Source organism: Vombatus ursinus, unplaced genomic scaffold (genome assembly GCF_900497805.2).
Source record: "Vombatus ursinus unplaced genomic scaffold, bare-nosed wombat genome assembly UNPS02015255.1, whole genome shotgun sequence".
Taxonomy (NCBI): Eukaryota; Metazoa; Chordata; class Mammalia; order Diprotodontia; family Vombatidae; genus Vombatus; species Vombatus ursinus.
Genome location: NW_020955033.1, coordinates 14,255,550 through 14,268,263, shown reverse-complemented (window position 1 = coordinate 14,268,263; position 12,714 = coordinate 14,255,550). Strand labels below are relative to the sequence as shown.

The 12,714-nt window shown below is 33.8% G+C and overlaps 1 protein-coding gene across 2 annotated transcripts in view; it reads right to left on the bottom strand.

Annotated features, from left to right (window-relative positions):
* The window catches only part of LOC114031860 (desmocollin-1-like), a 48,555-nt gene that overhangs the window by 16,550 nt on the left and 19,291 nt on the right, over window positions 1-12,714 (bottom strand). For both annotated transcript variants that reach the window (XM_027847036.1, XM_027847035.1), the window contains exons 7-11: window positions 11,900-12,063; window positions 9,929-10,063; window positions 2,875-3,060; window positions 1,862-2,121; window positions 1,588-1,730 (exon numbers count right to left, since the gene is read on the bottom strand). In XM_027847036.1, the coding sequence (XP_027702837.1) occupies window positions 1,588-1,730; window positions 1,862-2,121; window positions 2,875-3,060; window positions 9,929-10,063; window positions 11,900-12,063 (888 nt within the window). The remainder of the gene's footprint in view (window positions 1-1,587; window positions 1,731-1,861; window positions 2,122-2,874; window positions 3,061-9,928; window positions 10,064-11,899; window positions 12,064-12,714) is intronic.

Here is a 12,714-nt window from a genome sequence, read left to right as displayed (position 1 = left end):
ATGCATATGGGTAAAGAGAATATTTTAGATATAATTTGCCTGGATTTCAGCAATGCATTTCTTTATTCTAACCTTTAGGACAAGATAGAAGGATGTAGACTAAATTAAGATAGTTCAGTTAAGTGAAGTTAGTTTGAATGACCAAAGAGTAGTGATTAATTAACAATCAAATGATATATTGGAGGGTAATCTTTGGTGGGAAGTCCCAGGAATCTCTCCTTGTTCCTGTGCTGCCCAACATTTGTATAAATAACTTGGATTAAGTCATTAATAGTGTATTTATAAATTTTGCATATTACACAAAGTTGTGAGTCAAAGATAACTTGTTGAATACTAGCATCCAAAAAGTATTTCTTTGAACAAAGAATGGGCCAAATGAAAAAGACTAATTTTAAAAGGGATAAATATAAACCCCTATATTTGGGTTCAAAAGATAATTTGCAAAATTCAGTGTGTATGTGTGTGTGTGTGGGAGAAAGAGAAAGAGAGAGAGAGAGAGAGAGAGAGAGAGAGAGAGAGAGAGAGAAACTGAGTCATAGTCATATAACTATTTGCATGAAAAAACCTGGGGATTTTAATAGACTATATGTACAATATGAGTCCACAGTATGACATGATAACTAAAAAAAAAGCTAAAACAATTTTAGGCTTCATTAAGCATGTCATACTGTCTAGGAGATATGATCATCTCTACTTTGATCAGACCACAGTTGGGATACTATGTTCAGTTTGAGCCAATAGTATTTTAGGAAGAACATTGATGATCTTCCAAAGGAAGGAGTGTAGAATGATAAAAGAACTAGAGACCTTGCTATACAATGACCAGTTGAAGAAATTGGAGGTAAATGGCTTAGAAAAGAGAAACCTTAAGAAGTATGTGATAATTACCTTCAAATAGAAGGTAGGGCAGCTAGGTAGAGCAGTGACTTGAGTTCAAATGTGGCCTCAGACACTTAACATTTGCTAATATGTGACTCTAGTCAAGTCACTTAACCCCGATTGCCTCACCAAAAAAAAAAATACTAGAAAGAAGGTCATGTTGAATAATAACAACTCACTAATTCTATAATGCTTTAAGATTTAGGAAATATTCTTCTTGCAACAAAGGGATGATATTGGTTGAACCAGAGTTATTATCCCAATTTTAAATATAAGGAAATTGAGACTCAAAGAGATAAACTGTCCTTCCAGAGGTGCAGAAGTACAAAGTGTCAGTACTAGTATTTGTAGAATAGTCTCCTTATTTCACATTCAGTGTATGTTCTTTCCATCTATAGCCCCGCATTATGAGTTAAATTGTTCTATTCAACTACAGAGGGTAGAATTTGGATAGTGATTACAAAGAGACACATTTAGACTCCCCTATAGGGAAAAGTCTTCCTGAAAATTAGACCTGCCCCCAAAGTGAAATCAGCTGCCATAGGAAATAGTGGGCTCCTCATCAGAGTTGGTCTTCAAGTGAAGGCTGGATATCTACTTCCAGGGATGTTATAGAAAGGATTTCTGTTCAGGAACAGGTTACAGTAGATAATTTCTTCTAACTCTGAAGTTCTGCAACATATTATATTTGTCATATATGGTACTCACCTTTATCTACTGCAAGCACTGTGACATTGTACTGGTCATTTTTTACAAATGGTGACTCTCTATCCAGGACTTTAGTGGTTACCAAGTTCCCTGTTTTTTCATTAATTTGAAACCAATTATCTTCATCTTTTAGCTTCTGATACCTAATTAGGAGATGTGAGAGGGAAAATGATATATTCTAAAATTCATCATTATAGGAAATGCACATCCCCTTTCCCACATTCCCAACTAAATATGGGAGTAATAAAACAAATATGATTAAAAAGTTACATACATCAAGCCTTCATTACTGTGGGTTTCTGGATCCCGTGCTGTGTATCCACGGATTTCTTTCCCAGCTACCATACCATCCTTAGATGATATAACTGTTACAGGAGGCTGGCATTCAGGTCCCTCATCAGTATCTTTGACATTGACAATGACAGAAGTTGTACAAGTTGTAATGCCTCTGGAACTTGTCCCTTTAGAGAACTCAGCTTCATTAACTACACCAACTTGTAGAATAATTTGGTGAGCAGCTTCATAATCCAGTGGCTGTTGAATCAAATGTGTCTTGTTAGTCAATGGAAAACAATATACATAGCAGGCCCATTTGTTAATCAGGCTATAATATCTAGGCATAGTGAACAAAAAAGGAGGGAAAATACAGAGCTAGATCCAACGATGTGTTCAAAATAACAGCTAAGATTTTTAGAAACTAATTGGCCACTTTCAGTAGACTTTCTAACAGAAGCTTATGAGGTTTAGGCAAATGTTTCCAATGTTAATTTTTCTGTTTGGCTGAAAAGCACCAGTCTTCTTTTTTTAATCTGCTCTTAATCACAAGCAGAAATGCTGATGAAGTAATAGAACACTACAGTTTGAATAGTCTCACATTCCACGTTATAGTGCTTCTTCCATTTGTTTCACGCAAAAGGCACAAATCATTAAGAAAGCATAAGCCCAGTAGGCTAAGGAGTTTTAGTGATTCATTAAAGAACCAAAGCAAAAATACTATAAATTCTACTCATTACATTCAAATACTCAAATGGATCTGTTGGAAATTCCCTTCAATTACATAGAAGGCAACCCAGCCAAACCTGCCCATTCTGCAGAATTCTTGTTATCAAAAAAAAGTCATCATTAATTAACTACATAAGTATATATATATATACACATATATATGTGTGTGTATACACATATATGTATAGATATACACATACATTTATGACATAATAATTTGAAATTACAATCTATATATAGAGCAGAGATGATAAAAACTCATCCTTATCATTGCAATGTATTTACCTTGACAACATGTAAGATGCCTGCATTTGTATTAGGATCAGTAGTGATTTGGAATTGTCCATTTTCATTTCCCTTTAAGATAATGTATTTAGCTCTTGAATGAGGAGTGTTGGGTAAATCCTTGTCCTCTACATCCATGCGCAGAATTTCTACATTGATTCTATTTTCTTCCACTTCTGTCACATACTGAAAAAATGTTTTGTTATAATTTCATTATATACATAATTTCTAAAAGCAACACACTTTTTGCACTCTCCTCCTAGCCTCAGCAAAAGAGTCAAGTCAAGTTGACAAGTATTTATTAAGTTCTATTGTCAGGCTCAATGAGTTGTAAGTGCTGGAATATAAAGAAAGGTAAAAATAACACCTGCCCCAGAAGGAACTCAAAATCTAAAAGGGAGGGAGGCAAAGAGAAAACAAGCAAACAACTATGTATTTACAAGATATATACAGGTTAAATTAGAGATCATTTCAGAGGTGAGGCACTAACATTAAGGAGGACTAGGAAAGATTTTTGCAGAAGGTAGGAGTTTAGCTGAGACTTGAAGGAATCCAGGAAGTCCAAGAGGCAGAGGTGAGGAGGGAGAGAATTCTAAGTATGGGAGACAACTAGTGAAAATGACTGGAGTTGAGAGTTGCAGTGTCTTGAGTCAGAAACAGCAAGGAAGTCACTGGGGAGTAAAGTATAAGAAAACTAGAAAGGTAGGACTTTAAACGTCAAACAGAGGGTTTTGTGTTTGAAACTGAAAGAAATAGGGAGTCACTGGGATGTATTGAATGGGTGTATGAGTGGGGTAAGATGGTCAGATATGTGCTTTAGGAAGATCAGTTTGATGATGAATGTAAGATGATCTGGAGCGGAGAGAGATTTGAAGCAGGAAGATCAGACTTTTGTAATAGTCCAGGTGTGAGGTGATGAGGGCCTGTACCAGGGTAGTAACAATGTCAAAAGGAAAAAAGGAAACATACATGAGAGATGTCATCAAAGTAGAATTAGTAAGACTTAGCGAAAGATTGTATAACAGGAGATGAGAGTGAGGAGTTGAGGATTACACAGGTTATAAGCCTGTATGACCTGGAGGACGGTGATGCCTTTGATGGTGGTAAGAAAGAAAAATGGGGAAAGTTTTGAAGAAAAAATAATTAATTGAGTTTTGGACATGTGGAATTTAAGATGTCTACAGGACATTCACTTCAAGATATTCAGTAGGAAGATGACTAGAAATCAGAAGAAATGTTATGGCAGAATAAATAGATCTGAGATTCATCTGCATAGAGACAATAATTGAATCCATGGGGAGCTGATGAGATCATCAAGTTAAATAGTATAGAGAGAGAAGAGAAGAGGGCTCAGGACAGTTTTGGGGAGGTACCCTCAGTTATTAGATGCAGTTTATATGAAGATCCAGCAAAGGAGACTGAGGAGTGGTAAGACAGGTAGGAGGAGAACCAGAAGAGAACATCATGACAAAAACTTAAAGAGAAGAGATAGTCAAGAAGAAGGGGTGGTACACAGTGTCAAAGAATGCAGAGAGGTCAAGTAGGATGAGGACTAAGAAAAGGACATAGATATTAAGAGTCAAGTGACAATATGAAATAAAATTTTAGAACTGTATTGTACTTAATTTCTATTTCTTCTCCATCTATCCAAATACCAAAACCCAGATCACATTCTATCTCTATGAACCTCCATTAACCATTCCCTGCACTCTTCCCTCTCTTGTGAACATATACAGATATTTCTTTTTAGCATATGCCACTTTTTCTATCTAAGATAAGTAATAATATATAAGTAATGTCTAAGATTTATGGAAGAATATATGTACATATTATATAAAATGTGTGTGTGTGTATATATAGAGTACATTTATTTGTACAATTATAAGAAACATAATTAAGACAAAAACTTCCTAAAAGTCCCAGTTTATATAAATGACTTATTAAAATAACTAATTTTACTAGAGAATCAACTAAAAAAACTAGTTGAAATAATTAACAAATTCAGCAAATTTGCAGGCTATAAAATAAACCCACACAAATCACCAATGTTTTTTATTTACTACCAACAAAACCCAGCAGGAAGAAATAGAGAAATTCCAGTTAAAATAGCTGCAGACAATATAAAATACTTGGGAATCTACTTGCCAAGACAAACCCAAGGATTATATAAACACAATTATAAAACATTTTTCACACTAATACAGATCTAAACTATTGGAGAAATATTAATTGCTCATGGGTAGGCAGAGCCACTATAATAAAAATAGCAATTCTACTTATTTATTCAGTGCCATACCAATCAAACTATCAAAGAATTATTTTATACAGATAGAAAAAATGGTAACAAAATTCATGTGGAAGAACAAAGGGTCAAGAATATCAAAGAGAATCAATGAAAAAAATGTGAAGGAAAGTTGACAAATACTTCCAGATTTCAGATTACATTACAGAGTGGTAATCATCAATACTGGTACTGGATAATAAATAAAGTAGTGGATCAATGGAATAGGGAAATAATACACAGTAGTAAATGACCATAGTCATCTAATGTTTCATAAATCCAAAGATCCAAGCTTTTGGGGTAAGAACTCACCATTTGACAAAAATTACTTGGAAAACTGGAAAGCAGCTTGCCAGAAAGTAGGCATAGACCAACATCTCACAGTTTACCAAGATAAGGCCAAAATGGATTTAGACATAAAGAATGATATCATAAGTAAAATAGGGAAGCATGGGGAGATGTACCTATCAGATCTATGGATAAGGGAAGAATTTATGACCAAACAATAGATAGAGGAGATTATGGAAAGTAAAATAGATAGTTTTGATTACAAGAAAAAGGTTTTGCACAAATAAAACTAATGCAGCCAAAATTAGAAGGAAAACACAAAACTGGGGGAAATGTTGCAATCAGGTTCTCTGATAAAGGTCTCATTTCTCATATATGTAAGGAACTGAGCCAAATTTATAAAAATAGAAACCATTCCCAAGTTGATAAATGGTTAAAGGATATGAACAGGCATTGCTCAGAAGAAGAAATCAAAGCTATCTATAGTGATGTGAAAAAATGCTCTAAATAACTATTGATTAGAGAAATGCAAATTAAAAAAAAAAAGCTGAGCTACCACCTCACACCTATCAAATTGGTTAACATGCCAGAAAAAGATAATGACAATGCTAGAGGGGATGTGGAAAAACTAGGGCACTAATGCATTGTTGGAGTTATAGACTAGTCCAACCATTCTGCAGAAAAATTTGAAACTACACTCAAAGGGCTATAAAACTGTGCATACCTTTTGACTCAGCAATACCACTACTAGGTCTGTATCCCAAAGGTGTCAAAGAAAAGGGGAAAAGGACCTTTTTGTTTAAAAATATTTGTAGCAGCTCTTTTTGTGGTGGCAAACAATTGGAAATTGACAGGATGCCCATTAATTGTGGAATGGTTGAACAAGTTATGGTATAAGATTATAATGGAATACTATTGTGCTATAAAAATGATGAGTAGGATGGTTTCAGAAAAACCTGGGAAGACTTATATGAACTCATGCAAAGTGAAATAAGCAAAACCACGAGAACATTGTCTATAGTAACAGCAATATTATAAGGATGATCAACAGTGAAACACTTGGCTACTCTGATCAAGACAATTTCAAAGGGCTCATGATGAAAAATACTGTTCACCTTTAGAGAAAGAGAACTAATGAACTCTGAATGTAGATTGAAGCATACTTTTTAAAATTTTATTTGTTTTTATTATTTCATTATGTTTGTGTTTTCTTTTGCAACATGGCTAATATGGAAATTAAAAATAAAATAACTAACTTTAGCTGGTAACAAAATCCCAAGGTAATGTTAACTTACCATATTTTAAAGAATATATTTTCTTGTTTAAAAATTTTGCAATTTTATATTACCACATACATGTTTTGCTGTAATTGTGCAATCTTACCTCCTGTGCTAATCATTCTCCCCACAACAAACCCAAACGAGCCTTACTTTGTATCACTTAAATTTTAATCCTTCCTCTCTCTCTGTCTCTCCGTCACTGTCTCTCTCTCTGTCTCTCCGTCACTGTCTCTCTCTCTCTCTCCTCTACACAAAGGGATTATAGGATTATGTATATTTATACATATTATATAAATACATGTACATATATGTGTTTATATGCATACAATATATAAGTGGAATGTGTACATATGCATGTATATCATATTTATATATTCTTTTTGATACTGAGACTCTAGAATTTGGCATCTGTGCAGGTAATATTAGGATTCTTCCCCATTAGCATTCAATATATTATATTGATTGACACTTTGCCCTTTGTTTCTATTACATATGCAAGGCATTTTTATCATGTCATTTACCAGAACTTGTTATTCATAATCCTTGAAGATTTGGTGGGAATTTTTTCAGAGATACCAATAATTCTCAGATTGTTCCATCAAGTTTTTCTCTTCTAGTTATGCTTGTTAATTTGTAGAAATCTAAAATTATCTTCTAGTTTTATCATTTTTTTAAAAAAATATTTTTTTGTTGTCTGTTCTTTCATTTCTGCATTTTTTTTTCTGCCTGAGGTACTCTCTACCCTAGAGAAAACACTGCTTCATAACGGTTTTTCAAAACCTTTTCCATATTGTGAATTCTTATGTGTTTTTTTTTAACTCTCCCTTCTGTGATCTTATTTCCACTCTTGTATTTGTGAAATACATCTACTTCTTTTTCTGAATCTAAACTACTTTGGAAATTTTAAAATATGTCTATCCTTATTTTTAGAGGTATTGTTTTTCTTTCTGCAGTATTGTTTTTGTCCCAGTCTTGCCTTTTCCTTATGGAGATTTCTCTTACCTTTTATATTACTCTACAATATTTAATTATTTTATTGGAAGGAGGTATTTTTTTTTTGCTTGAATTTTTGGTTTTGGTCTTTCTATTAGTTTTCATGTGGGAGTTTTGCTTCTTTCCTTACCTCCTTTTTTGTTGTTATTCTATTATTTTAGGGTCTACATTTGTCATATCTTAAGTTAATGCAGTAGAGATGAACTTCATTACAATAATGCATTTTACAATCTTGCTCTTAAAGATTTAATTTTTAAGAAGTAATAATTTGCTAAATGGAACATATAGAGAAATTGTATTTCATGTGTTAATTTATCTTCAAAATTTCAAAGGATATACAATTTGGATTTCAAACCAACAAAAACCAACACAAAATCTGTGATCCTCACAGGTTTTCCAAGTAAAATGTAACAAATGGGAATTTTTCAGTCAAATGATAACAAAGACAGTATAACCTTCTTGTAGTCCTTGGTGATTGCTCTCCCCTTTGAATTATTATCTATCCTATATTTTGAGACTTAGCAAATGCTACCTTGCATTATTTGTCCTCAAGCATAATTACATTGTAAGTTGCTCGAGGAGATGAACCATGTCTAATTCTCCTTTGTATCTTTTAGGACAGCTACCTATACATAGTAAATACTCAACAAATATTAATGATGTTGGTAATAAATAATTATTTATTAGGGTATATTACTGGAGGGCTGATTATAACAATAATCACCTTTGCTATGTTATTTTCTCACTAGCGTAAATTTATATTTCTCTTATTTTTGTCAACGGAAAAAGAACACATAACTAAGGAAGAATGTGTTATCAAAGAAGACGTAAGTAATGAATTGGAAACAGTATGGATCAAATGAGATAAAATATACAAAGTGCTTAGTAACCATAAAGTATCATATAAATATTAGCTAATATTATTAGTAATGTTATTATTAGTGGAAAGATCATTGGATTCAAAGTCTGAAAACCTGACTTAAAGTCTTGGTCTAGCCATTATTTAATTGTGTGGCCATGGGCAAGTGCCTTCATCTCAGTTACCCCACCTGTGAAATGGGGCATGACCACTATGATCCCTTCTGTCTTTAAATCCTATGATATTATGATTTCTTAAGGCTTATAATGTCATGTAAATCTATATAAAATGGATTTTTTTATTTCCTGACACTATGAAATATGAGGGGTATCACTTCCCCTCAACACCATAGCATTAGTGTGTCCTATGTCATATACTATTTAAATGGAACTTGGACTTAGTACACTAAGAAACCACATAGATATGCCACTTTTATTGTTTGTTCCATTAGATCTCCTCCTATACGTATGTAGCTGAGGGAAAAATATTGAACTATCCTATTCTTCAATTAAAAACCTGGACTGAAAGTAAGTCGGACAAAGGAAATAAGCTCACCCTTTAACTCCCTGAAGCAAAGTTATAAACTGTATTACTTCATTACTTACATGAGTTAAATCAATCATCTTTTTTTTTTTATCCAGATAGGTGTTGGGATTTATGAGTAGAACTGAACTTAGAAATTCTACTTCCTTCACACTACCTCCTATCCTTTCCCCTTTCTCACTAGCTCATTCACACTAAACTTGTTATGTGCCCTTATTATGACTTCTATTTTCTTGATTCCTTCCTTTTCTTTTAGTCTGTCTTTCCCCTTTATCTATATTCACCCTTGTTCATATGGACTATTTGTTTTCAGCCTTTGGTAGCTCATATTGGTCTGATCAGCCACAGTTGGATACATTGTACCTTGACCCAAACATAATAATATCATTTTTGGTCCTTTTCAAGAATGAAGGACAACAACCAACCAACTATTCACTCGACTCAGTGGTCTACTAGTTAAATGATTCATAGTTACTATTCTAGAATTCCTCATTCCTTTTACTTTCCACTATTCCAAACCTACTAATTATTTGCCAGTAGCCTCACTAGTTTATTTCAGGAAGAAGGGAAAGGTCCTTATAGTGAAACTAAAGATTTCTCCAAAGATAACAGGAAGGCATAATTCTCTCAATATTCTAGATCTTTTTGACCCATCAGATTATCATGATATTTCTACCAAAATATTATTTTCTTCCCCAAATAAATTCTGCTACCGTATGTAGTATCAACACTAAATGAAGTCATCCATAATGAATGTTCATGGTCTCACAAACCTATCAAGTTCTGAGTGGGGTACAGTGCAAAACTTACAGAAGTTTTTCGGAAAGTTGGAGCATTGTCATTTTCATCTCTAATGTCAATAGTCAATGTTGCTGTACTTGATAAACCAAAACTCTGGCCAGCCATATCTCGTGCTTCAACATGCAATATATATGTGGGGCATGCCTGGGGAAAAAAAATATCAGAGTCTGTAATGTTCCTCATTCCTGTAATAGACAAATCCTCAAAGTCAGCATGCACAGCCTCTAATGTAAACTTTTAATATTTTGGGACAAATAATAACAGCTAGCATTAATATAACACATTAAGATTTGCAAAGCCTTTTCCACATATTATCTGATTTGATCCTCACAGCAACTTAAGGAAATAGATGTTATTGTTAACCCCATTTTAGAGGTGAGAAAATTAAGGCTGCTAGGTTAAGTAATTAGCCTAAGGTCACACAACTAAGTGTCTGAGGCTAAATTTGAATTCAGGCCTTTCTGACTCCAAGTCTAGCACTCTACCCAATGTACCACTAAACTGTTACAAATGTGAAGGTTAAGTTAGTCAGATGTAAGCATAACAACAAATTCAAAAGCAATGTTTTGAAATCCATTTGGTAGGCCAAGACAAAACTTTCATGGAGAAAGTTTTGATCTACTTGCTAAACAGGGCAATTAGAAAGTACTTCTCAATTCTGATCTTCAGTGGTTTTTGAAAAAAATTAGGAAACATTCAATTTATTGCTCCTTCTTTGGAGTTTCCTACTTCTTTGGAATTGTTTACGTCTCAATCACGCATTTTCATAGGCAGAAGCAGAGCAACTTGGCTATTTCCTTTATTTTTCCACTTAATTTAAAATTTCTTAGATTTTTACTTGGGTATTTTTATGTCCTACATTTTGTTTTGCCCCCTATCTTCACTTTCTCCATTAAACAATGCCATCCCATTTCTGACTTTTTTTTTTTTTTAGTGAGGCAATTGGGGTTAAGTGACTTGCCCAGAGTCACACAGTTAGTAGGTGTTATGTGTCTGAGGATGGATTTGAATTCAGGATCTCCTGACTCCAGGGCCAGTGTGCTATCCACTGTGCCACCTAGCTGCCCTCTCCCTCCCCCTTTTTTTCTATTTCTGTCTTTTTAAGAGAAGATAAAGCAGGAAGCTTAATCATATTTACCATTTCAGTTTGACTTTCTGTCACATTTGTAAAATTTTTGATTTGCTAAAATTTACATCAATTTTATAAGTGGATTTTTTTCAATTTTACCTTTTCCTAAATTTCCCTTTCACTTTGGATGTAGAACCTGCTTGGTTTTATCTTTTGGTTTTTTATTTTTGAATCTCATGTTTTTGTTTCATCGCTATTCTAAAAACTTGCCTTTTTTGGCAATTGGGGTTAAGTGAATTGCCCAGGGTCACACAGCTAATAAGTGTCAAGTGTTTGATCTGAAGTCGGATTTGAATTGAGGTCCTCCTGACTTCAGGGCCAGTGCTCTATCTACTGCACCACCTAGCTGCCCCTAAAAACTTTTTTTTTAGATTGTATAGTTTATCTCCTATCTTCCAGAAACACTGGTCCAATACTGGTACAACCTTTCACCTCCCCTTTGATATCTCTTTAAAGTTTTTTTTTAAAGTTGCTCGCCCATTATTATGAGTGAATTATTAATATATTAAGAGTATCAATCTAAACTCACATAACCACCAATTTTCCCAAGATGAATATACCAATTTTATGAATAATAACTGATTTCCACCATGGATTTTATACTTTCATAAAGAGAAACGGAGAGATTAAGGGAGAGATCAGAGAGAAGAGGTGATGATGCTTCCCAAGACATCTATGTTCTTCCAAACACTCTAGAAGCATACAAAAAGGACTTCAGAGAGCAGGCAACAAACTTTCTAGCAAACAAATTCAAAAAGTTACTCCAAAAGCAGAGGCTCACAGAAGTCAGTTGTGTTATTGCTCATTATATATATACATAGCATTGCTCAGGAAACTGGAAAATAATTTACTTCTCTGTCAGGTGTCAATATGGTAGTGATCACACCCGTATCTGGATGGATTGCAAAATGTTTTGGGTTTTCTGGAATCTGCTTCAAAATGGTATATTTCAGACGAGTATGTAGTGTATCAGGCTCATCCCTGTCCGTGGCCACCACTTTTCCTACTGAAGTACCTGTAGGGATAAATCAAATTCTCTTGAACAATTGAATGAGTGATGAAATTTAATATTTTTTGATAAAGATGTGGTTATAGATAATTCTTTCCAAAAGGCCAGGAATAGAAGAATGTTTTACAGAATGGTTGAGGGTCATGTGATCATATTCTGAAAGTTCTTAGGTTCTCTATATAGTCTTAAAATGAACTTCAGTTAGATGGCTTTTTTAATTAATGTTGTCTGTATCCTATTTAATCTACATGTTTCTTATTCATTTGTAAGAGTGCTTCTTATCCACCTCCAGAGAGAAAATTGATGAACTCTGAGTGCAAATTAAAGTATAATTTTTTCACTTTATTTTTCTTGCTTTTTTTGTCCTCACATGGCTAATATGGAAATGTGTTTTGCGTGACTTCATATGTATAATTGATATATTTTATTGATATCTTAACATATTAATAATTCACTCATAATAATGGGCAAGCAACTTTAAAAAAAAAAAACTTTAAAGAGATATCAAAGGGGAGGTGAAAGGTTGTACCAGTATTGGACCAGTGTTTCTGGAAGATAGGAGATAAACTATACAATCTAAAAAAAAGTTTTTAGGGGCAGCTAGGTGGTGCAGTAGATAGAGCACTGGCCCTGAAGTCAGGATATTGATATGTATAA